The 25,066-nt window shown below is 45.0% G+C and overlaps 1 protein-coding gene across 1 annotated transcript; it reads right to left on the minus strand.

Moving 5' to 3' along the window:
* Positions 1-2,677: 2,677 nt before the first annotated feature.
* On the minus strand, positions 2,678-24,249 carry AKNAD1 (AKNA domain containing 1; the record flags this gene model as incomplete). Its single annotated transcript, XM_081121867.1, has 13 exons — positions 2,678-2,809; positions 3,544-3,673; positions 4,532-4,613; positions 6,437-6,538; positions 6,631-6,753; positions 9,865-10,034; positions 12,754-12,839; positions 14,439-14,595; positions 17,161-17,294; positions 21,498-21,560; positions 21,658-21,806; positions 21,975-22,014; positions 23,272-24,249. The coding sequence occupies 13 exons, from the start codon at positions 24,247-24,249 to the stop codon at positions 2,678-2,680; spliced, it is 2,346 nt and encodes a 781-aa protein (XP_080977993.1).
* Between the last annotated feature and the right edge of the window lie 817 nt (positions 24,250-25,066).

Here is a 25,066-nt window from a genome sequence, read left to right on the forward strand (position 1 = left end):
TTGTAGATGTGTTTGTAAATCAGTGGTGTAGGTGTCTGGTTCCCTTCGTGACTCCCATCGGGATGCAGGCATATTTCTTTTAAAATCAAAGGAGCAAGAAATGTCTTCCTCCTCAGTAAATTTCTACTACCAAACATTTTTGGGTATTAAATATAGACAAGTATATATTCATATTTGGTATGAATTAGGTCTATTTTAAATAATTCATTAACAAGATTACAGTAGAAACAAATGATAAAAGGATGATTTATCATTAGTATACTCTGGTAGTTAACTAAAGTGGATGTCACTTCTAAAGAGGTGACAGCATTCTACGAGCAGTCCCCCCTCACCCTGCTGTCTTGGTCCTGGCACCTCAAGCAGGAAGCAAGCACAGAGGCCTCTGTGCTGTGGAAGCTGCCAGCTGTGTTTACACCACCTCTGCCCTCAGCGGTCCTGAGCCTGTGACTCAGCATTTGGAGATACAATCACAGTTTCTTAACAAGCTTGTTTTTCTGGTTTATTCCTGCAGCAGAATTAGAAGAGAGGTCTATCAGCGTTGACACAAAGAAGTTGCATGAGGGAGGAGACAGCCAAGGCTACAGAATCAGTAAATATAATGTTGTCTTTGTAAATCAGAGCCTGTCCAGCATTTTTCCAGATGCCTTAAGGAGGTTGCCCTACTTCTTTTCCTGGGATGAGTCATGTTGCAGTGATTGTTATAATGATCCTCAATCATCAAGGAGATGTAAAATTATGTTTAGAATATGGTTTAGTAAAGCAGAGGTGGATTGTATTTTTAAGTAAAAAATGACTGTAGTAGTTTCTCTAAAGGTCAGTTCGAGGGATTAGGAACATCATTTATGGAAGTCCTTTCTAACCGGAGTGCCATGGATTTGCTTCAGGTGTCTGTGGACTTTTAAAAATTGGGTGCATGTTTATAAGTTGATTTTTCCATGGGAGAGTGGAGCATACAGGAGGGAGATGCCACAAGTTTCATCACATTTTCAAGAGGATTGAACTCCAAAAAGGTAAAGAGCTACTGAATTGTTTAAGAACACTTCAAGCCAGAGAATTGCGTGATTTTAAGTTTGGGGACAGGTTCTCAGGCTGTGATGAAATTTAGGTCTGTGATGAATCTGGAAGCCTCTTAACACATACACAGTATTTCTCTGAAATACTACTGCCAGTCTTCACTATCTTCCTCACAGTGCCACAGCCTATAGTAAACTTAGCCACAAAGTCAGAAGAGTCTTGAGTCTTGCCTCTGCTTTCTCTCTCCCAAGGCACCCGAAACCAATTTCCAAGCCCCAAAGTTAAAAATAACCCATTCTCCAGTCAGCTAGTCAAACAGCAGCTGCCATGGTCACCACAAAAATCCTCAGCGTGGGAATAGATTCAGCTCTTCTCCCACTGAGCACAGCTCTGGGGATGGGAACCCATTTTTTGAGTATTCGGAGTGAATGGAGGCCTCAGGAAAGAGGGAAAGAAGCAATAATTTGCTCCTCTGTCATTAAGGAGGTATAAATCATTCTTAAAGGAAAACTCCTAACCTTACTCTGACATTCTGCATGAAATGGTATAAATTTCATGGGGTACATAGGGTATATAGTTGTAATGAAATGCCTTCACTTTTGTCCCAAATTTCATGAACCTAGAGCTAGGGCTATCATTTTAGGACATTTCTGACTTCAAGACAGCTTTCATCAAATAATTTCTGAGCATTTTGTAAGGATTTTATACAGTACAGAAAGTAAAGATACTCCACTTCCCCATAAAACTCCCTGTTCTACTCCCTGAGGGTCCACTCAGTGTTTTTGTGTACTTTCCAGAAAGTATGTCTTCCCCTTGAAAACATACACAAAAGATCACACATGGGTATTATCAGGCATCGTGCCATTTTTTCAGTCTTGCCGATCGACCTCCCTCATTCTTTTCAGCAGCTGCAGAGTATTAGTTGTATGACTGTCTTTGTTTACTAATGGCCACATAGGGTTTTAGGTTAGTTCCAGTTGGGGCTGTTCCCATCTGGGCTGCATGGCCATCCCCCCTCACGTACCATGGCCTGTGTGAGTCACCTGTGAGGTAAACAGCTAGTGGTGGGATTGCTCCAGGTCAGGTGCATGTAAAATTTGGTAGAATTTGCACCAATTTATACTTCCACCAGCAGTGTCAGAACCTGTCTCCCCCAGCCTCATTGACACTGGGTTTTCAAAACTAATTTTTTTTTTGCCATGCTAATAACTATAAATGTATATTGTTTTGCTTCCTTTTAAAAGGAATAACATTTCTTTTAAAATAAATACTTGTTGCCCGGCCGGTTGAGCATCGACCTAAAATCCAGGCAATCGGGGTTCAATTCCCAGTCAGGGCACATGCCCAGTTGCAGGCTAGGCAGCCAATCAATGACTCTCTCATCATTGATGTTTCTATCTCTCTCTCTCCTTCTCCTTTCTAAAATCAATAAAGATATATTTAAAAAAAAAAAAAAAGTAAAATAAATACTTATTGATTTCATTTTAAGAATCAGAGGTCCCTTTTTTCTCATTTAAGTACTTTGTGGTCCCCATTTCTTATGATATTGGCATTTTCTCTAGAAATTCATCCTCCTAAATTGTGTAATAAGTAACACATTTTAGAGGGAAGATTAAGTTTTCTTTGCCTTTTTTTTTTAAGTTCTCAGTTGCCTTGCGTCAGACTAGTATTTCAGTTGATTCCTCCGTCTCTGTAGCTTGGCGAGGTCTTCTGCAATAGTTCTGATCATTTGATCAGTAGTTTCTTTCAAAACTATTGCTGTTCTTAGGGCATGGTCCAGAGACGAGTTTAAACCCTACAAGGGAGAAATGCGCACATTTTAGTTACATAAATTTGCCACTGTTCCTGTCAGTTGGTTCTCTCATCAAACACTACGAGGTAGAATTTGGAGTGCTCTTTTTCCACCCAGTCTGTTTCTGTTTTTTCCACCTGGTCTGTTTCTGTTTCTGTTTCTGAAGGTTGGTTTCCTAGGAAACCAGTCAGAGATGGAAGATATTTTTTAGGGCAAGGGACATAAAAAAGACCGACCTGTGACTAATAAACATGAATCAGAGGGTGAGGTTGGCAACCTGCTGGGCCATTTCCCCACTGTAGAGAAAGAGATCTGAGAAAGAAGAAAAGCTCTTGGGGGCCGCTGAAGGGGATTAACTTAGGGACATAACCACTGAGAGGGCAGGGATACAGCGCATGCATGTTGAAGCACTTGAAAGTGGCCTGGGATTCGAGTTACTGATTCGAAAATAGGATGTGGCTGGCAGCTCTAACCCCATTGTCACTGGAACAGACTTGTGAGCAGCCAGGGGATCCTGTAGCTGAGGCACCGCCCACCAAACACATTCTCCAGGAAGTTCCCCTTGGAACCAGTTTAAGGGTAACACCACGTGGCTGCTCAGGCCTTGTGTCTTTACATTTTAGCAGAGCATTTTTGGATGCTCCATACTGTAATAATTTAAAAGCCATCAGTTTTGTGGTCAGCAAGCCCAAGCTTACAAGCTGCAAGGATTCTAGAATGTTTTTCTGAGTCCTTACCTCAGATTTTGTTTCTTCAACACTGCTAATGTTGCTTAGGGATTTGCTTCCAGAAATCCTGCAGGAGTGGAAATGGGCTGAGGATGCAGCCAGGTCTGAATGGGAGGTCATGGGAGCCTTAAGGTTTTTTCTGGAAAGGAAAAGCACACCGACACTCATGTGAGGCGCCACGCTCAGCTCTGGCGCAATGGGCCCTGTGAGTACTGTGGTGGAGTCAGGCCCCCTCTGCCTGCTGCAGCTCTCACAGTGCCCTGGTGGCTGACCACAGCTAAGCTGCAGAAAAAGGTGGTTCCCATGACCACAAAGGGGATTTCCTCCCAGAACTCGTCTCCTTTTCTGTTGGCACAGAAAGAGGCAAAACTCCAAAGAGGTTTTTATTCCGTTTTCATTGTTTTGGGGTCAAACAGGTACATACCAATCTGACCAATGTAGACACTTGGGGTTGAGCTCATTCCAATGCCAGTGAGAACTGACACAGAAAGGAGGCAGCAGCAGTAGAGAAATAAAAGCAGCCCCTCTAAGTAACCAGGCTCCCTTCCCATGGCACTGAGTCTCAGTGATGGTCCTGAGTCTGCCTTGGGTGAGGGAGGGGTCCAGGGCCACTGTGCAGTTCAGGTCATGCCCTGCATACTCAGTTTATTTTACTAAGTCTGCGTGAAGGGCACTGCCTGGAGTTACGCCTTGCACAACCCTGAGTAGTGGCCCCAAGGAGTGCCACAAAACCTTGCTTGACAGGTGGGCTATGGAGCCATCCTCATATCTTCCCCTGGCTTGAGATTCCTTCCACTAAGCATTATTTCTTTGGTACATACAACTAGTGAATAAACGAATGATTGAAGGCCTAGCCAGACTTGGGTTTGAATCCTGTCTCTACACTTAAGATCTAGATGATCTTGGGCAGGTAATTTAATGCACTAAGCACACAGTATGCACCCAACCAGTGGGTAGCCATTTTTGTTATCATTACTACTAATAAAAGAATACTTACTTTCCTGGTATGGGCTCATGCTCATCTTGAGAGGATTTTGAATTTGCTCTCTGGGAATAGATCCAGTTTGGTTTTGAACAAGCTGAAAAATGTTAACTGTGATTAAATTCAGAGCATCAGAAATAATCCCCAAATGGTGGGTATGTGGGTATCAATTCCTGAACTTTAATGTGTGAATGAGGTATTTAATTAAAATTTAATAAGAAAACTGGAGAAGATAGAGTGCAAGGAACTTTCTGTTGAGTATTCTGAAGTCAAAGAATTCAGGAAAAGAAATTCAATTTTTAAAAGTAGTTTTATTGCCTGGCTGGCATGGCTCAGAGGTTGAACATTGGTCTGTGATCCAGGAGATTCTGGTTTGATTCCTGGTCAGGGCACATGCTCGGGGTTTGGGCTCAATCCCCAGCAGGGGGCGTGCAGGAGGCAGCCGATCAATGACTCTCTCATCATTGATGTTTCTCTCTCCCCCTCTCTCTTCCTCTCTCTGAAATCAATAAAGATACATTAAAAAAAAAAAAAAGTTTTATTAGCAGACAGGAGACCAGGAGTCTAGGTTCCCTGGGCACTAGCTGTGGAGACCTGGGCATGTTGTCTAACTTTTCTGGGCTCAACTCCTTCATCTGAAAATGGAGGAATAATCTCTTCTCAGAGGTTGACCCAATTGGATTCCTGAATTCCCCTCCAACTTTAGGAGCAAGGGTTCTAGGAGTCAGAAACTAACAAGTAAATCACTAAGACAATTCTAGAAAACAGACTAAACAGAGAAGATACATGTGTTAAAGTCACCCCTAGTCCTCTCTCCTCCCCTTTCTCCTTCCAGATCTCCTGTCTACCAGTGTACAGAGGGGTTCACGACCTCCCACGACAGCCCACACCATTTTCTGTTCGCTGCAGTTTCTGGAAGGTTCTTTTTTAACACTGAGCAAATAATGCCTCCCTGTGACTTCTACCCCCTTGGCCACTATACGTTTAAAGATGGAGTTCAAGATCACATTTCACATGACTCAGCTACTTGCCTCATCCGGATATTGGAATAACAGGTCTCATGAGCTATGGACCCAAAGACCAAGGAATAGTAAAGAAAGCTGCCATGTTGCTTCTGCAGAGTCATTAACTGTCACCTTGATAATCCATCCAACTGGAGGATTTGGCAACTGAGGCCAGTCGGGTCAATGACATCCTTTAGCCTTAACCATGCGCAGCTGTGAAAGGTAAGAAACATTTTCCCTGCCCTGTCCCCAGAGAGGGAGAGAAAGCTCTGAAGGTAGGACTTCACCCTTGAGGAAAAGGTGTCGGAGAGCCAGGCAAGGCTGTCCAGAGGCAAAACGGAGCATTTCCTTCCCTCCTCTGTTCTCTTAGCATACTCCAACTACTCTTAGCACTTACCACATTCTGCCATGAACTTTTCCTTTCTCGCAATAGATTGTAAACTTCTGGGGAGGGAGGAGCTGTGTCTTATCTTTATAAACAAATGTTTGTGAGATTTTAATTTTTTCCTAAGCAAAATTTTGCATTGAGCAACGATGTTTAAGGAGTGCAAAAATAGCCTATTTCTTTACACGCTGACTTGTTAATGGGGACCTGTTTAAAGCTTTTGCCACTCCTGAGTAATAGCAGTGGCAATTACTTGATTGATCATTGCTCAGCAAATATTTATGATTTGTTACCAGATTGCACTGGTATAGTACTTAATAACTTTCAAAGTCCTTTACTGCTAGGATTTCATATCTCCCAGCTCCGCCTAGCCTCTGCCATCCAGATGTCAGGCTGGACACCTGGGTAGCAGACTGGAAAGGGCAGGGCCCCCCCTGAGTGGAAGGCGTGGCCGGGGTGATGTGGGTCTCCCAGGCCCAGGAGAGAGACTCAGTTGTTTACAAAGGTGGGATCATGCAGAGATGTACTTACAAGGGGAAGAATTATTTTCATTTAAAAAGAGCTGGACAAAGGTAATTCCTTCGCTATGATTTAAGTAAGTCTGTCCCGGGGTGTTGTATCTGTAATGAAATTCTAACAAGGAAAGATTAAAAATATGACTCATTGCCTGGGACCATTGCTGTCCCCACTGCTGCCTTCTTTTGAGGCCTCCCTGTCACCCTGACCTTTAAGTGGTTCTTTATGGCAGCCTCTTGGGGAGTTAGGAACCTTAGTGCCGCAGGTCTCACATATCTTGCTCTGCAGCCCAGTGCCAGCAGCAGAAGAGCAGCTGAGTCCTGTATCGGGACCTGAAAAAACCCAAGTCACACAAAAGAAGTGTGAGTTTCTTAATTACAGTCATAAAATGTGGCGTGGTGAGCAAAGATATAACTGTGCAAGGTCCGCATTGGACACCACAGTGTTTAACTCCCCATCTGTGTTACCCAGGGGAGTTGCCAGCCTGGAGTGACATTCGTGATCCCTTTCTGACACAGATGTTCCGATAAGTAACAGTTCTGATAAGAAAGCCTTGATTTGCCTTGCACCTGTGGGTACTTAGTAAAAGTCTGCAGAATAGGTGGATCTGTGAGAATTTGGCCCTCTGAATTATCAGACAATCTTGCATTTGGAGTCACTTTTCCAAATTTGCCCCAGTAGATCCACATTCTCTTCTCAGCCCTTGCTATGGCCTTGAGCTCGTGTTTTGTCACCCAGGCCATTGGAAAGATGGTTTCCTCCCACGTCAGTTCATGAACCCATGTGGGAACCTGAATTATACCTTTGCCCTCATCAGTGCTATGAGATGGGGAGAGGCTAGTGGTGGGGAGAATGTGTGTCTGGTGCAGGTCTAGAAATTATTCGGCAGGCTGTGGGCAGTGGAACTCTCCAGGTGAGGCCAGAATGTGGGAGCCTGGGCCACGCAGATGAGCATGGCAGGCTTGGTTGTCCAAGCAGCGTCTCAGCTCCAGGAGAGGAGAAGCCAGGGGACCAAGCCTCTGCCAATGCTACCAGCCTCGCTGCATCCATGAGTACACTCATTTCTAACTTTATATGTCGAAGTATAAGTCACAAATGGAAGGAGCTCTAGAAGGGTTTCTTTCTTCCCTAAATCTCACTCAGTCCATAGTTATTGAATGCCTTCTGGATCCTGAACACAAGGAAATTACAAATAGAGGACAGGGACTTACCTGGGAAGGTTGTGTTGCACAGTGAAAAGAGCAAGAGATTCAGGTGGAAGGCAGGCGTGGGGGGTGGAGGATGGGGAGGGAAAGATTAACCAAAGAACTTATATGCATATATGCATAACCCATGGACACAGACAATAGTGTGGTGAAGGCCTGGTGGGGGCTGGCTTGTGTAGGGTGGAGAGGATCAATGGGGGGGGAAGGGGAATATCTGTAATACTTTCAGCAATAAAGGTAAATTTTAAAAGGAGAGAGAGATTCCAACAGGCCTGAATTTGAGGCCTAGCTCTGCCCCTTAGCTGGATGGTTGGACATAGGTCCACATAGTCTCTGACATGTTCAGTAGGTGGGCTGGATTTAGTGACTCGCTTTAAACAGAGAATAAAGTGGCAGTGATAGTGTATAACTCCCAAAACCAGGTCATAAAGGATGTTGACGTGTCCAGTCTCATTCTCTTGGATCACTTGCTTTGGGGGAAGCTGGCTACCATGTCTTAATGACATAAGCAGCCAATGGCCGTGTGAGTGGCTATCTTGGAAACAGATTCTCAGCCCCGGTCAAGGCTTCAGATGACATCAATGCTGGCCACCACCTTGACTGCAGCCTCGTGAGAGATGCCAAGCCCAAACTACCCAGGTAAGCTGCTCCCAAATTCCTGACCCAGAGAAACTGGATAGTAAATGTTTTGAGCCATTAAGTTTTGGGATCCTTTGTTACCGAGCAGATAACTGCTATACCACCTCTTTGACCCTGGCAAGTTACTTAATTCTCTGGAGCCTTCACTTCCTTATTTCTAAAGGTTATGATTCCTACCTTACAGGGGTTTTGTGACAGTTAAATTACATACACTATGTCAACAGTTCTCAAACTTCTGATTTCAGAACCCTTTTACACTCATAAAATTGAGGACCCTAGAGAACATCTGTTCTCTATATAAAATTTATATGTCCTTTTATATACCTGTGGTGAAATCTCCCCATGTTGGAGAAGAGCTCCTTTCAGTCAGCTGAAGAGGGAGGGGTAAAGAAATATCTATACATAAATTTTACATCATTTTTGCTTGTACAGAATCACTCAGATCTTTCCAAGACTGAATGGTCAGTCCTGGGTTTTTAATTGAGGTGTTTAAAAATATTTTACTTATTATATCATTTAAAAGTGACAATCCATTTCATATTAACAAAACATTTTTTAAACAAAAACTAACTTTCTGAAAATAAAAAAATTAGAAGAGTTGCATGTCTTATGTCTTGGCAAGTATCTTGAACATCTGGCTTAATAGAAGGCAGCTGGATTCCATAGCTGCATCTCTGTTCAATCTGTGGTAATATTGGCCTTGCACAGATATAGGGTGTCCTCCCAGAAATGTATACATACACTTTGAATAATTATAAAGGCAGTGCTTATTAAAATATATTTCATTTTCAATATTGAGCTTTCAGCTGTTAAAGTATATACATTTTGGGGGGGACACCCTATATATAGCTAGAAAAGACAGGACCTTGTGGTCCCCTGTAAGGGTCTCAGGGACTCCCAGAGGCCTTCTGACCACACATGGAAAAGCTCTACTCTTACAGCATCTGGTATAGTAAGTGTTCAATCAGTGAAACCTGTCATTATTACAGAGAAGAAATAGAACTGAATGTGACGTAGAACAGTGAGTTGGGGAAAGGCTCTTGGCTAACAGGCTCTATGAACAAATGTAGGCTCTCTGAACATAGTCCTTGTTAGCTCTCTGGCCCTGGGTTCCTCAGATATAAACGGGTGATTTTCATGCTCAGCAGCTGCCTGAGCGGACACGCCTCAGCCCTACCTCTTCCCCACCCAGGGCAGTTCTGCCAGGGGATGTTTCTCTGCTTACATTATCTTGGAGAAAGACTCCTATGACTAAAAATCATTGGATTCCATGCACTATGCTCTCTGGGTCTCCTCTCAGCTCTGACTTTCTTTGCTTCCCTGACATGTGTATGGACAAGTTGGTAGCAGCTCTCATATGGCGGGTAAGCTTATAGGAGCACATTGTGGATCCCGCTGGAAGGGTGATGGCACACACCTGAGTGCATGCAGGCCTGCGACGCCACCAGAGACAGGTGTTGGCACTTTCACCTTACTTGACCACATCTTAGTTAAATTGTTTAGTTTTTAATTCTTTACAGTTTGAAAAAAAAAAAAAGCATGCAACACCTCAGCCTAGGCAATGCTATTTGGAGTGGCAGGTGGCAAGCTGGCACCCACCATGAGCAGGCCCCACAGATAGGGACCCTGAAGACGGAGCAAACACAGACAGCTTCAGGTCCCTCAACTTACTGAGAAGTGAATCTGGGTGCCGTGCCTGTTCTTGAAGGGCAGTGGGGAGCCTCCCACAGTTGATCCTCCGGGGGCCTTTCATCTCCACAGTTTGCTTCCTAAAACAGGTGCATTAGATTCCATAAATCTTCAGTAGACTTCTAACAGTGAGTGTTGGTAAAGCTGAAGCGTCAAGTTTCCTACGTCAGAGCCTGGACGATATAGCAGTGGCATGTTGTCCTGCACCCAGGGGACCCTCTGCCTGCCTGTTTGAGCTTCCCCATGAGAAGTGCTACCCTGCACAATTTGGCCAGGTAAGAACATAGTTACCAAACATTAAAAGTAAATCTGTTTTGTTCCCCAGAGGATAATATCTAATCATCACACATACATGTGCACTATAGAAATTTGAGTTTGGAATAACATTTGGAGTTTCTTTCATATTCATGTTTCAGAATCAGTTCTTATTAGAAGCCATGCTGTATGTCAGTATGGGTCACATGGCTTCTACTCTATAAGTACAAATGGAAGGAATCCCTAGTCCACAAAGTGGATTTTGTCCCGTGTTTACGGGGCTAGAGGCTAGGGGGGCATCTGGGCTTAACTTTATCTGTCGAGGCCACCAGGGGGCATCAGAAAGATGCCTTACAATTGTCATTTACCAGCCGCTTCCTCTGACCTGTCTTGCTTCAGCCTACCACCTCCACCGAAATTCTGACTCCCCAAAGAAATCCTAATAACAACTCTTAAAGCACTTGCTCAGCCCGTGGGGTTCAGCAATAGCCCCTGGGGGAAGTTCCTCATTCCTAGTGGGGAGGGCACCATGCCCATAGTATCCTGGACCAAGCCGGGGAGACAGGATGAGACTGATCCCAGAGAAGGGAGGGGTGTGAGCCTGGAGCGCTGCTGAGCAAATGCATACAGGTCTCGCTCTGCCTGGATTTGTGGGGTTGGGGCTGAGAAGCCAGGCCTTTCCCTCCTCCTGAGTCACATTTCCTCACACCTCATTTTCTGTCTCCACCCTCCTCCCCTGGGGCCCTTGAACATCTGCTCTCCAACGTGGGAAACTTGGCTCGCTCTCAAGTGAGTTCCATCCAGCACAACTTTCTTTTTCTGCCTCTTTGAAATGTCTCTGTGTGCTGAAATCTGCCAAACATAACAACTGAGGGCAAGCTGCTTGAGAAGACAGTTTTAGTGGCTTACATCCAAAGTTCTGTTGCAGAAACAACACAAAGGGATAAGTATTTACATGTAGCATTTGTGTGCATATATATATATATACATACACACACACACACACACACACCACCCTGCAAATACCCTGCAAACATGTCCATCAGCAAGCTTCATAAAGAACACAACCACCTGAGAGACCTAATTTTCTAAAAGAGCAAAGAGTAACCCTCTGAGCAAACGTTACTCCTCAGGGATTATGTCATTGACCAAGATTTCCATTTATAAATCATGTCCATCTCACCACTCCCCAGCAGAAGGTCACCGTTAGGTCTGATTTTATACTTAGTTGTACTTTTCTCTCCATCTGTCCATCATAGAAGAGTAAGTTTAGTCTAGGACATTGGTCCCTCCAGGGTCTACACTAGGAGTTTGGAAGAGAAACATTTAGTACCTCGAGTGTTTAATGAAAATCTTTTTTAAATGTAAAATATTTTTATTATTATTAGTAAGACCTTTAAAAAAATACAGAATCTAGATTTTAATTCAATAAATAAAAATGGTAGTGCTGGGATGGCTAGAACGTAGTAAGCACATCAGTGCCCCCTGTATTTAGAGTCAGGGCTGATGACTGGTGTGTTGGTTTAAAGTCTTAAGCCATGCCAGATGACACTGGGTGAATGTCACTGGGTGAATGTCAGCACAAACACTATGCTGTGTCTTCTTGGGGGGGGGCAGAAACTCAGTGGAAACTTGTGACAAGTGCCCCTTCCCGTTGGGGGAATGCTTTCTAACAGGAACCTCAGTCTTTCAGAGCTCGTCTGCTTCTATTAGTGTCCATTACGTAGGTGTAATAGTGGCTGCCAAACAGCTCCTCCCTCCTTGACCCGTAACCTTCCAAAGGTAAATTAGCTGTGCTTTGGCCCCAGTCCTTGGTGCCCCTGACCTTGGAGATGGTGCCTCTCAGTAACTGATAGAAGCTTCAAATAAATGATCCTGAATCCACATGGGCTAACAAAGGCTCCAACGAGTGTTTCTAAAACATGGATTTCTCCTTAGGATTTTATATCTGATTTTACAGCTTATTACCTTGACGATTTCTTGCTGAGTAATGGGGAGAAGCAAGCCCCAAGATGTGGGATAAGGTTTATTTCTGGTGGGACCAGGGGTCAAAGGGGGAACCCAACAGGGAAGATTTCACTAATCCCAGGAGAGCAGTGGTGGGGAGCTAGTGCACAGTGGTGTGTAACAGTAGTCCATCTGGGCAATGTTTAAAGGAGCCTACAGGACAAGCCACCCTCCGTGTGCTGTAGCCATGATTCTTAACCAAGGGGGCTCATCAGAATCACCCGGGAGAGATTGAGAACAAGAATTCCTCCCAGGGCTCCACCCCTGGCAAGGCTGACAGTGTAGGTGGGACTGAGGCCTGTGCATGATTTAAAATCTCCCTGGTGACTTTGATGCCGTCCCCAGTAGAGAACCACAGCTACAGGGACTTATAAATTGGGAGGGAAGCTGGGCTATGTGCCCAGCCCTGAGGTCTGCGGTTCTGTAACTGGGCCAGTGGCTCTGGCACCCAGTCAGCGAGCTGACGCCCACTCTCACTGGAGTCATTATCCCAAGCCCGGCTCCCACCCTGGGAGTTTAGCAGCCAGAAACCCTCACCATTTGAGGACCCGGTGGCAGATGGCACAGCTCCGACTGGTTGTCCCTGCACGTTCCTGCCTTCCGGAGGTGTCTTGGGGGTCCTCCTGCACCACAAAGCACACACAGATGTGGCTGTGACTGAGGAAGTGACTCATTCCCTGGCTGCTCACACAGCACAGCCCAGCAAGCAGCCAGGCTCAGCTGAACTCACCACTGCAGGGCTGCTAGGTTCTGATGCCTCACTTAGAGGGGCCTGTGCTGTAGGCCCAGGGCTTAGAGAAAGAACCTTCAGCACAGCTGACTTCTTTCCTCCAAGCAGATTTTAAACCTAGTTTCCAGGTGAGAGGATACTCTCTCCTTTTTCATATCCTTTGGTTTCACATTACCCCAAGCTCCACCAGAGGATGAACAGATTGTAGAAGATAATTTTAAATCTGTCCATCTGACCACTGGTAGAGCAATACTGTCAACTAAGAATTAAACAAGGTTTAGGGACTATCTAGAGGCGGAGATTATTGTTTAACACACAAAAAAATGACACCACTGGCCTGAAAGGGCTGACACCACCCAGCGTGTATTTCTTACGATGGTTTTACCCTTTAGGTGAACAGAAAATAAACATACTTTTCTCACCAGTATAAACAATGCATTGTGCAGATAGCTTTCTGTGTCTTTGAATTACTTCCTTAGGAAACATCTGGGTCAAAGGTTGTGAGCATGTTTGTGTGATGACAGGAACTAACTGCCAAATTGCTTTCCACAAAAGTGCGAATTACACAGCCACCAACAATGTGGGCCACTCAGTGACCACACCTTCCTCTGCATCAGGGAGTATCAGTTGAAAATGCTCTTGTTAACTTACTAAGGGGGGGTGGCACCTGCATTAATTAGCGTTTCCTCTTTCGGTAAAGGAGGTAAATGTTTCCCTATGTGCTTATTTGTTGTGTTCCCTACTTGTGATTCTTTAGTTCATATCTTTTGTCCGTTTTGGGGAGGGTTTCCATGTTTTTTATTTTAAAAAAACAAGCATCTGTTGATTGCTCACTGTGCCAGCTGCTTCTCCCACGCCTCCTTATCCCTCCCCACTATCCTGGCCCATTGTCCCCATTTTAATGATGAGTAAGTGGAGGCCCAGAGAATTTAAGCAACCCAACAAGGTCACACAGGGAGACAGATGATTCAGTTTCTCAGAATTTTACTTCATTCTGAAATGTTCTGATAGTTGAGGCTACAGAAACAAAGTGTAGAAAGACAGTGGTGCTGGATTGGAGTTCCTAATCTTGCCTCTGTGGACAGTCCAAAATAAGTTAACTTGGGAGAGAGAAAACGCAGATGAGGATTCATGGAATTGGTTCCTGCACCGCTTGTCGCTCTATCTAGAAGAGCGAGCACCAGACCGTTAGGAGGAAACATCATTTCTTCCCGGCACGACCCACAGAAATGTTACTGCTCGCCCAGAAAAAAAGCTCTTCAGCAGTTTGTCAGCTTACACTGTGTTGTTACAGCCTAAACTAATCAGAGATTTCAAAAGCCAGCACTTGAAATAGCTTCTAGTTTTTATAAGCTAGTTGCATTGTAAATAATATGGGACTTTGGGAAGTTAAATTTTCATGAACTATTAAGAGTTTTGTGATTTGGTGAATTCTATCCTATAAATGCACAGGAGCCGTGTTTCCTGGCGTGGAATTGGTCTGCTGCATTACCTCATCTGAGGGTGGAGAGGATGCGGATGGCAGGTCACCCGGGACGGCTGGAGGACTCACGGGAGGAGAGCCAGCTGAGCTGTGTTTGCCTTCATCCATCTTCCCTTCAACGCCTTCAGGTAGCATCTCCAACTGGAAGATTCCACCTTCCACTTCTCTGAGTAAACAAACAAGGACAGGCATCTTGTAGGGTGGGTATGCAGTCAACATTCTAGCTAGGAGCAGCAGCTCTTGAACGGAGCGTTGCTCTATGTTATTAATGTGGCCTGTCTTCATAAAGGACCCATGATGGAGACCTGCCCTGACAGCATCCTGTGTTTAGTCTCCAAAGGCTCGAGCTCTGATTCTCGTTTTGTTACTTATTAGCTGTGTATCCTTGGGTAAACCCGTAATCTTTCTGTACTTTCATTGTCTCAACTTTAACAAAAAACTGGGTAAAGTCTACTTGAAGAAAACATGCCCCTGGGCCGGATATACTCATCCCAAAAGTTTTAACTCTTCCCGAATTAATCTGTAAATTCAAATGATCCTGAGCAAAATTCTAATGGAATTTAAGGAAATCTGGTTCACTAGTTACAGAGTTTTAATAGGAGAGTGCAAGAATAACTAAGGAACGTTTTTGAAAAAGAAGGAAACATTTCAAAATCTCTACTAAACTATAGTAATTTATAACTGTGTGGTTGATACAGGAACAGAAACCTGGACCAGTGGGATGGAGCGGACCAGCCCCATATACCCATGGCGATTTCATATATGATCACAGTGGCTTTTTCCACCAGTGGTGAAAGACTGGCCTATTCAGTAAGTGGTGGGACAAAGATCTAAGCACGAGAAACCAAATAAAATACAGGGAAGTGTGTTCTACCCTGGCAGGCAGAAGAGAGTGCAGAAGGGGGCAAGGAGGGACTGAAAATTTAAAGGAAGAGAAATGATGAGGCAGGTCGCAGGTTGTGGGAAGCGATGAGGCTGAGGAGGTTGGAGAGTGAGTGAAGCAAAGGATGTATGTGAAAATGTGCAGGTTTGGAAATGAAGAAAATATATTTTTGAGGGAATCTGATCTTTTCTGTAAAGCAGAAGACGATAGTATCAGAGCTTGGTGGAGGTAGAACCCCGTTTCTTGGCTTCTTGGCTTCAGGTGTTGGTGTGTGAAAGACTCAGGCAACTTCCAGACAACGTTCTGACAAATGAGATGCATGAAATCCAAGCAGTTACGTTTGCAGCTTGCTTTTTAAAGGCAATAAGAAGAAGGTTTTTGTAAGAGCATAACAGTTGACTTCCAAAATTGATTAGTCAATGATTTTGCAGAATTCTCTCCCCTACAGAAAGCTACCTGCAATGGCCTTTGGTTTCAACACTTAGAAGGTTCTCAGCATACCAGCACCTCGAGGGTTGCATGGGGTTCTGCCACGTGAGAGCAAAAGGACCAGCCTTGACTGAGCAGCTTTGCCTGCTCTGAGGTGGCTTCACAGAGTTTGGGGAGAGGCTGGGTCTTTCCATGCCCCAGCATTGAAAGCTGCTCCTGCATATGGGATATAATTGCAGCTGAAACTCTCTTGGTATATGCCGGGGCCAGGCACAGTGTGGGTGTAACTGGGATATAAATAAGGCATCGATTGCATAACTTCGGTCTTAATGTGCACAGAGGCCTGACTTTAAAACTCCTGCCAACAAGTGGGATTCCTTGGAAAATAAATATCCTTACTCTGTTCATTTTTAAACAAATAGGGAAAGCATGTGGATGCCTCCTCCCCCCCTAAAAAAGCTTTGGGGGAAAATAAATATTAAAACCCCATCCTTGCTGTCTAATTACTGAGTATTGAAATAGCAGTAGACAGAGGGCTCATTCATTTTGAAAAAGTAAAACTGCACTTTGGGGAAAGTGCCTTAGGATGCAAGTGCTAAAATATAAACCATTAAAATATTTTGGCATGAAGGATGATTCGTATTAAAGTTCTGTGAATAGAAAGAGCTGACCTTACAAATATTAAGCCCACTAAATGGGTTCTTTTAATTCATAGCAGGAAGTTATATGGAAACAATTCTACCCTCGATTCCTGGAATACGTCTTAAAACTATTTGGATTGGAAAGAGAGACGATCATGGTGCCATAAAAACGGCCAGCTGGAAACTTCAGTGTGAGCGTGCATCCAAGGTTCTAATGTGGATTAACTCAGGAATCACTTGACTTTAAGTTTTAACGTTTCCCTCTATCAGGATTTGTGGGTCCCTCACCCCAACATTAACCAACCTGACCCATCCTCTTGTGCCCACTGCCCCTTTGGAATTGTCTGTAGATGAAGGGGAGAAAGAGAGAGAGAAGAACCAGGCAGGAGAAATAAAGGCAGAGTGGAGTGAAGGAGAGGCCAGAGGAGTGTGGAGAGGTGAACGCCCTCTGGGGCTAGACGGAGAGCCCTTCTAGGGTTTTCTTGGGCCCTTCTGGATCTCAGAACCAATTATAATAACATCCAATGAAATGCAAGATGGCAGTGCAATTGTCTCTCCACCTGGGTCATCACCTATCATGGGACCTTACCATAGTGGGAATTCTTTACTATCTGTCACATGGGGTGACAGCTGTTCATTGGTGGTGTGGCTTTTACTGACCCTTGACATATCTGAACCTTCAGTGGCTCTCCTGGCATTGAACCAGTAGCCACCTCAGAATCCCACCTGAAGGAGATCTCTTCTCGGACCCTCCCACCTCTCTCAGTATAAACCTGACCTTTCTGGGTCAAAGTCATTGACAGCTGGGGATTCATGCTTGTGGACCTGCTGCTCCAGAGTCAGATGCTTCTCCTTGTTGGCCACAAACTCCTGCTCCAGCAGTTCCAGATGTGCCTGCAGTTTCTCCAGCACCTGAAGCCGAGAAGTCGCTGGAATCAGTCACATGTAACCCTGTGCGTGGAGTTGTTTTTCCCAGAACCCACGAGGGTGAACCCTGCAGCAGTGTCAAAACAAAGCCACCATCCTTCTGGCCACTGCTTGTTTCTGAGTCTGACATCTAAAATACAGACAGGAGCCCTCTCAACATTCACACCACCCTCATAGCACAAAGCTGAGAGGTTCAGTTTTTTCTGATTCTCTCCCAGAACCCCCTCACAGGCCTCTGGACTTCCTCAACACAACACTAATAATCCTGCACATTTGTAGAATGATTTTCCACTTCTAGAGCACATTCCCATTCATTATCTTATTTAATCTATGCATCAGGGTTGTAGTTGCTGCAAAGTAGAGTTTATTATCCTTGTTTTATAGAGGAGGAAATCGGAGCTCTACGAAGTATGTCTGATGCCACATAGATCTTACATAGGAACTGGGTTTAGAGGACTTGGGTTTGAGTCTGTGGCACTTAGTGAGATGGGGAAGAAACAGCTGGAAGTTTAGCCACAAGCTTCAAATGGGTTTTGCAGACGTCGCCATGTCACCACATGCAGCCTCACACAGGTGAATGTGTAAACCGTGTGGGTCAGTGGCTTGTCTTGAAGTTTAGAGGCTTAAGCCCTGCAGCCCAGTCACTGAACATTCCCTGAGCACTGCCTACGTCTGGCCCTGGGCTGAAAGTCTGAGAGATCCAAAAATTCTAACAGGCACAGTTCCTGGTCTCAGGGACTTTATTCCAGTTGGGAAAAGAGAGCGTGGATCGGAGTACACTTTGCTATGGCTCAATGGAAGAAGTGAGACTCAAGTCAGGCTTGAAGGATGCTCAGGAGGGCCTGGACTGGGCAGTATTCATGAAAGTGGAGAGGGAAGGATGAATTGGGGAGAGATTCCCAAGGGCAAGAATATTGCATGGTGGGATCAAAGGATCAGACGAAACCAGGGTTTAAGTTCAGACACTGTCACTTACTAATTGTGTGATTTTAGTGAACTTGAAGTCTACACTTCCATTTTCTCATATTGTGAAAATTAAATGAGCTAATACAGTGTCAGGAGCATATCACATACTCAATAGAGGGTAGTTATCATTAATTCTTATTATTAAAAATGAATAAGCAAGTTTTGAAACACATTGGCTGTTGGGTATAGAAAAGGGCAAGTATGGTAGATGTTTTCTATTTCTCCCCCTACATCCATCCTCCATCCTTCGTGGCCCACCCAGGAGGTTGACCTTCCGTGGACGGCATTGACAGGAGGGAGGAACTGAAGACGGATGAGGTAGGGGTCTTTGTTTCCCTGATTTCCTCCTGCCTGTATCGTCGCGGACTGAGTGTGTCTCTACCAAGAATCACAGAGCTTATCAGCTACTCCTACAGCTACTCTCCTAGTCTCTTCTGCTCCATTGTTTCCATGACGTGCTTTCCATTGCTCATTGGTTTCCCTTAACCTTGCCCACACTGTTGTTAAATGATGCCTTATTAAACACTCCGCGATTACTCCACTGGAGCAGGCCACCTAGTTCCCTGCCAGGCCGCCAACCGATTCTGTAAATCTCACAGACAGTGCTCAGGGCTCTAGCTTAAGAGATGGGCAGAACGTGAAAGCACTGATTAGCATGAGAAATTTGGAAAGGCTTACAACTTTGAATGAAGGTTATCAATATCAACAAATTCTACAGTGTTAGACGAGGGGGAATTTTCAGTGAGAGTGGGCCATCCAAGTGAAGACACAGACATTTGGAGATACAGATGAGAAGTCAGGACTAGTAACTGAGGAATTGGTAACAAAAATGACGTTAAAGCCATGAGAAAGAATTAGGTGTTCAAAGGAAAGAGAGAGAGAAGAAAGCCAATTATAAGTTGTAATTTAGGACCTTGGATTTTGAATCATGTTATATCTCAGAAGAAGACAGGACACAATTTCCTAGCTATAAATGTTCCTTGTGCAATTCTCCTAACGACTCTGAGATGGGAAGACATGCTACATGTCTAAGGTCATACAACCAAAATGTAGAACTGATGATGGCTGCTCCATAATCAAAATGCTTTCTACTATGTTGTGCTGCTCATGCTGAGAAGGTTACTGTTGGTCCTGTCTGGCCATCTCCCAATTCCAAACCAAAGGGGCCTGGAATTCTCAGACCAAGGCTGACACTATCAGGAGTCACCTTTCCTCTCCTTTCCATCCCAACACGAATCCCCACATGTCTTCTAACACCAAGAAGAAACGTCCTGCATCGAGGCCTTGAACCAGTTCCCTGTGCTTTGCTTGGTCCTTTAAAATTCTATGTTCTTGCAGTTCCTGAAAGCCTGGGTTTTTGGAGATTGCCTTGATTATCTACTCCTTAACTCCTGCAATCTGGCTTCCCTGGACCCACCAGTTTGTTGAAACTGGGCTTGCCAAGGTCCCTCCTGACCTCTGGGTTGCCAAGCCCAATGCATATCTTCCTTTCCTTCCTCCCTTGAACATCATGGTGTGGCCCACTCCCCACTTCTTAAAACCCTCTTTTCTCTTGGTGTCTACAGCCCTGGCCCTTACAGGTCTGCCTTGACCTTTTGAGTCCCTCCTCATAGGTCGTCTTGGTGGGCCTCTGGTTTCTGGTTCCCATGATTCTAACCTTGGACTTCACTGCTTCCTCTGTGTGTTTGCCTGGGCAATCTCATACCCCATAGCTTCAACCCACAACTATACCCAAATTTTCATTTCTGGCCTAAACAAGCCCTCTGAGGTCCAGATCTATTGCTCTAATTGCCTACTGGACCTCTCCAATTGGATGTCCTACAGGGAGCTCAAAATGTCCCACACCAAACTTGCCTGCTGCCTGCCTCCCACGCCCATTAGGAACTGGATCCTCCGCTTTCATTCCTGACCTTGGTTGCCCAATCTGAAATTCATCCAAGCCTCCTCCCTTCCTTTACTCACCCCTTTCTATCTGTCACCACTTCCTTAAACCCTTAGACTTGTCCCCTTCTCATCCTCATTGCCAGCCTTGCTTCAGGTCCTCATAAGCTGTTCCCTGGATATGGCTTCCTAGCCAGTCTCTGTTCCTACAGTCTTGCCCTGAGGGTGCTCGCCTTCTCCTAACTTTAAACCCTTCAGTGTGTTCCCGTGACTCGGCCTCAGGCTGAGGTCTCAGCTCCTCAGCATGATGTAAGGGCTTTCACGACGCAGCCCGTCTGCCTTCCTCACCCCGTCCTTTCACCACGTGCACCTAAGCTCCATCTGGTCGGTTGCAGTGCCACGCAGTTCCTCACACTCTCCTGTCCCTGGGCCATTGCACCTGCTAGTTCCTTTTCCTGGAACACCCTTTGGCCCCCTGCTCTGCCAAGCTTATCCAGGTTCCTCCTACAATACCCAGCACAGAAGTCACTTTCAGGAAGCCTTCTAAAGTGCCTTGCTCTAGCGGACAGAATGAGTCTCTTCTCGGCTGCTGGTTTTTGTCTGTGAAACCCAAAGATTTTTATATGAAAAGCACAGCTTCAAGATCAATTTTAAGTTTTCAAAGTTTTATATTTTGAGTTTCCAGATATTGGCAGTCCTTATAAACTACAACCCTTGGGACCTGTCAGCTCTGGGTGGGCTCTGTAACCCTTTACACAGCTGGTGCGCTTGTCTCTTGGACCTTCCCTGGTCTCAGATTCATTATGGGGTGGCTGGTGAAGAAAAACAGAAATCAGCCATAAGTAATAAATCCCCTGAGAAAGAGAGAGAGCTGAGCATGTACAGAATTAGAATTCTAGTCTCTTTAGCCCCTGTAACATGAAGCCCTGACCTCAAATAATCAATGAGACCTGAGCCTTAGCATGTTGGGAAGGTGAGTGGTGTGATGGGAAGACGGGGTGAAGGGAAAAGAGGAAATAGCGTAAGTTAAACGTTAACACAATTCTGTACTAAATAGTTAGCATATAACAAGCTTGAAGTATGTTATCAAGGATCTTAATTCAATTCAATTTAGCATTAATTACTAAGGGCGTGATATATGTAGGACACAAGGCCAGGCCTCTGGGGACCATTGGGCTATGGAAAGATGAAGACAAGATTGCTATCTGTAATCTTCAGCAAAACATTCCCCCAGAACGTTTCCACTCCCCTCAGTGCAGAAAAAACATGGTGCTAGGAAGTCGTCATATTTACCCGTGTCAGATTCCCTAAGAAAGATTTAAAAACTGGACAATTTATTACCAGCCTCTCGTCTTGCTCATAGCAGGGAGTGTCCTGTGCGAGGCTTTCAGAAAATTCCTGCACCTGCAATGAAAAAAATTCAATGTTTCATGAGTGGCATGGTGTCTCATGTTTGAATTTGGTTACTTCTACTGTTCATAATAAGCTTTAGAGGGATTACTTTAGTCTTTAGCCGAATGGTCTGTTCTTTTAACTTCTGACACATATTTTCCCCTTGGGATATCTTCTGGAAGATGTAAGAGGAACTCAAAGAAGGGTCTTTCTGAGGGGTCGATGACAACTTAAAGAGGCTTGCCTCGGATTCTGTTCCTATGTAAGAAAGAATAAGTTTCGGCTACCGTTCATCTCAAGTTCACTGCAGATTTATAAATCCTGAAAACAGAAGTCGGTGGCAACCGCCACCATTTGCTATTAAAAAAAAAAAAAAAAGATTTCGAAATGTGTATCTAAATGAAAGAGGTTGAAAAACACTAGTACCTGTGAGATGTTCTTGGCGGGTATGCGTCTCAGGCTCTATCTGCATAATGAAAGGATAACAAAGCGTCATTGTTGATGCTGACCAGTGACACCATTATTCAGAACAGCCTGATGGGTTCTGGTCCTCGGAGGCAGCCTGGGGTTGTGTCAACAGCTGGAACCCTGATGCCAAGGCTGAATCACCCTTTGACCCTTAACTGCTGGGTGACCCAGGACAATTAGCACTGGAACCCTCAATTCCTCACCAGTAAAATGGGGACAGTAACAGGACCTACCTCACTGGGTCCTTATGAGGATTAAACGTTAAGTACTTAGTCTCAGGCACGTGGTGAGCACTGCGTACCCTTAGCTGTGTCTACTATCATGTCTGATGCTAGTATGTGGAACACGCAAGCATTTCTCCTAAAACTAGACCACAAGCTCTAGGAGGGCAGGGACCACTGTAGTCTTGTCACCAAGTCTGTTGCTCTCATGAACACCAAACTCATGGCAGCCAAGCTCTAGAGAATATGAAATAGTTTGCATTAAGTTCCAAAATGTGTGTCAAGATAGTGATTTTTACCAGGACATGTCCCTTTCGGTTCACCACAGGCTGGCTGGATAGGAGTTTAAGTTCCAGAGTGATTCACCTTGAGGGGCTGCCTGTCATTCACAATGCACAAAGCTCAGAAACATTCCAGTGCCCAGACCTAAACAGTCATGGTCACATTAGACTGAATATCATGAATGTCTTGATTCGATGGATATGGAGCCTATGGAGTCCTGTTCTCCAACCTGAAAGGACTAGAGAAAAACCCGACACCTGACTTGAGACTCCCACTGCCAGAGGAGAGGAGCCTGACTGTGGCTGGGGGTTTCTGAAAAGTCCCATGGCCCACGGAGAATTAAGGCCATGCAAACCAGCAGGTCTTGGATGAGCAGAGGTGGGGTCTCCCCCGTGAGGCAGGAGTTCAGAGTGTGCAGGGCCTGAGGAGGGGGCGGGGACCAGCCAGGTAACGGGGTGGCTCCTGGGGGAGCGGGGCTCAGTTTCAAAGGGTAAGATAAAGTAAAAAAAGGGGGGGGGACTCAAATTCCTGGCTGAAGAGTTTATATTTTATTCTATGACATGTTGTCAGTCCAGCCCCTGCTGCTTCTCACGAGGGCACCCACTGGGCTTATGAGAGGTCACAGTACTCGGTCAGAACTAGAACTTGGAACCTCCTAACCGGAACTGGGTTTTGACCACCTCCCAGTGACCCGAGCTGATACAGACAAGTGGGGCCCCGTGTCTGTGCTTCCTGGAGGCGAGTTCACTTACCTCCACCTGCTGTGAAGGGTCCATGGTCTTCTTTTTCTGCTCTCCTTCCTCAACACAGTTCCACCTAGACACGCTCCCTAAGATATCTTGCACAAGAGCTAACCTAGCTCTCAGTTCAGGAGAAAAGCTGACTTGCTTGTCTATTGGAAGTGGTTGGACAGTCATGTTCATTTTAGGGATTTTCACTTTGGGAGCAACATTAGAGAGATCAGAGAACCTGTAATGGACTTGGTCATATTTGAACCTGTGGCCTGGTCCTGTTTTTTCTGTCTGCAGTTTTTGCACTTGGCAGCCTTTCCATTTATCACTTGGACTCTTGGTTTTAGTTAAAAAGCTGGAACTTTTGGGATGGCTGCTGTCTTTAGCAGCCGCTGGCTTTTCTAACTCAGAGGCGTTTCTTCCTGTCGCAGTTGGCGAACAGCTCGGCTCACTGACACCTTCATCATCCTTTTGGGGGCTGAGTGTGTCAGTGAGTTCCGAGGTTGGCTCTTTTAGCCACGATCTCTCAACATAATGCACAATAATATCTTTAACAATGGCTTCGTCAAGACAGTCAGTCCTAGGGGTCTCTGGGAGAGTTTCACAGTGAATGCCTTGGCCTTTTAAAAAGTCTTCTTTGGAAAGATGAGGCTGTAAAATATCAGAAAGGTTTGACTTTGAAAAGTTTCCTTTACTAGCTGGGATACGAAGATTTGGGGGGCATCTTTGCTCTTTATGATCATATTTTTTCTGGACAGCATTTTCAGTCATTTTATCCAGAGTCAGGGCCCTGTCTGCGTTTCTGCACGTCTCTTCATGTGTGGCCTTTTCTTGAGGGTCCTCTACCATTGAAATCATTTGACCTGACACATTCAGGATGTGATTTTCTGAGGAAAAATTGTAATCATCATATAGCTCAGTTTGGGAGAAACCTGCCTCGTAAGGGAAATCCTCCTGCTGCTTCAAGGCCGTAGCTTCTGAGAAATCGGCTCCATCCATGTGCACAGCTGGCCTTCACGCTCTGTGCCTGCCCTTGGTATTCTTAGTTGTGACAACAGACCTGGTTTTCATGCACTGTCCTCACTGTGTGTCCTGTTCTGTGCAGAAAGAGAAAAGCCTCATTGTTAAATATATTCGAATAAGTGTGGGAGTGGGCTTGTCCTGGAGCCTCTGCTGGAACAGAATGGATGCTTCTCATTGAGAGAAATTCAGTGATGATTCTGAAGGCAGGAAGCTCTGTGAGAGCTAAGCCACCCCAAATGCTGCAATAACATAATCAGTGGTCTATAAGCAAGGGGAAAGGGGACAGGGAGTTAAAGTTTTTATTCATTAAATCAAGGCAGACATTGGTTCTCTGGTCAATGACCAAGTATTTATCAGTCTGTCTCACGAAACGCTATTTATTTGGAATTCATTCTCCCAAAATAGGAGCTTGGGATACAAGTAAAGGATTGATTTTTTTAAAGTCCAGTGGGGAACCAGGAGTGGAGAGACCAGGATTTGAGTACTATCTTCTCCATTCATGAGCTATACACCATTGGGCAAGTTATTTAACTTTCCTGGGTCTTAGTCTCTTCTTCGTAAAAATCGGAATAATAATCCCTAGTTCACAGGATTGCTGGATGAACGTGGGATGATAATGCATATAAAGCTCTTAGAATAGTGTTTGGCACAGAGTGAGTGTTCAGTAAACAGCAGTTTAAAAATGAAAACCACCCTCAGCATTGGAATACTGAAGAATGCCCAGGTGCAGAAGGCTGGGTGCTCTCCATCCGTGGGGACACTTAAAGGACAAAGGAAGGAATGATCTCTACCA

Source organism: Miniopterus schreibersii, assembly GCF_964146895.1.
Source record: "Miniopterus schreibersii genome assembly, chromosome: 19".
Classification (NCBI taxonomy): Eukaryota; Metazoa; Chordata; class Mammalia; order Chiroptera; family Miniopteridae; genus Miniopterus; species Miniopterus schreibersii.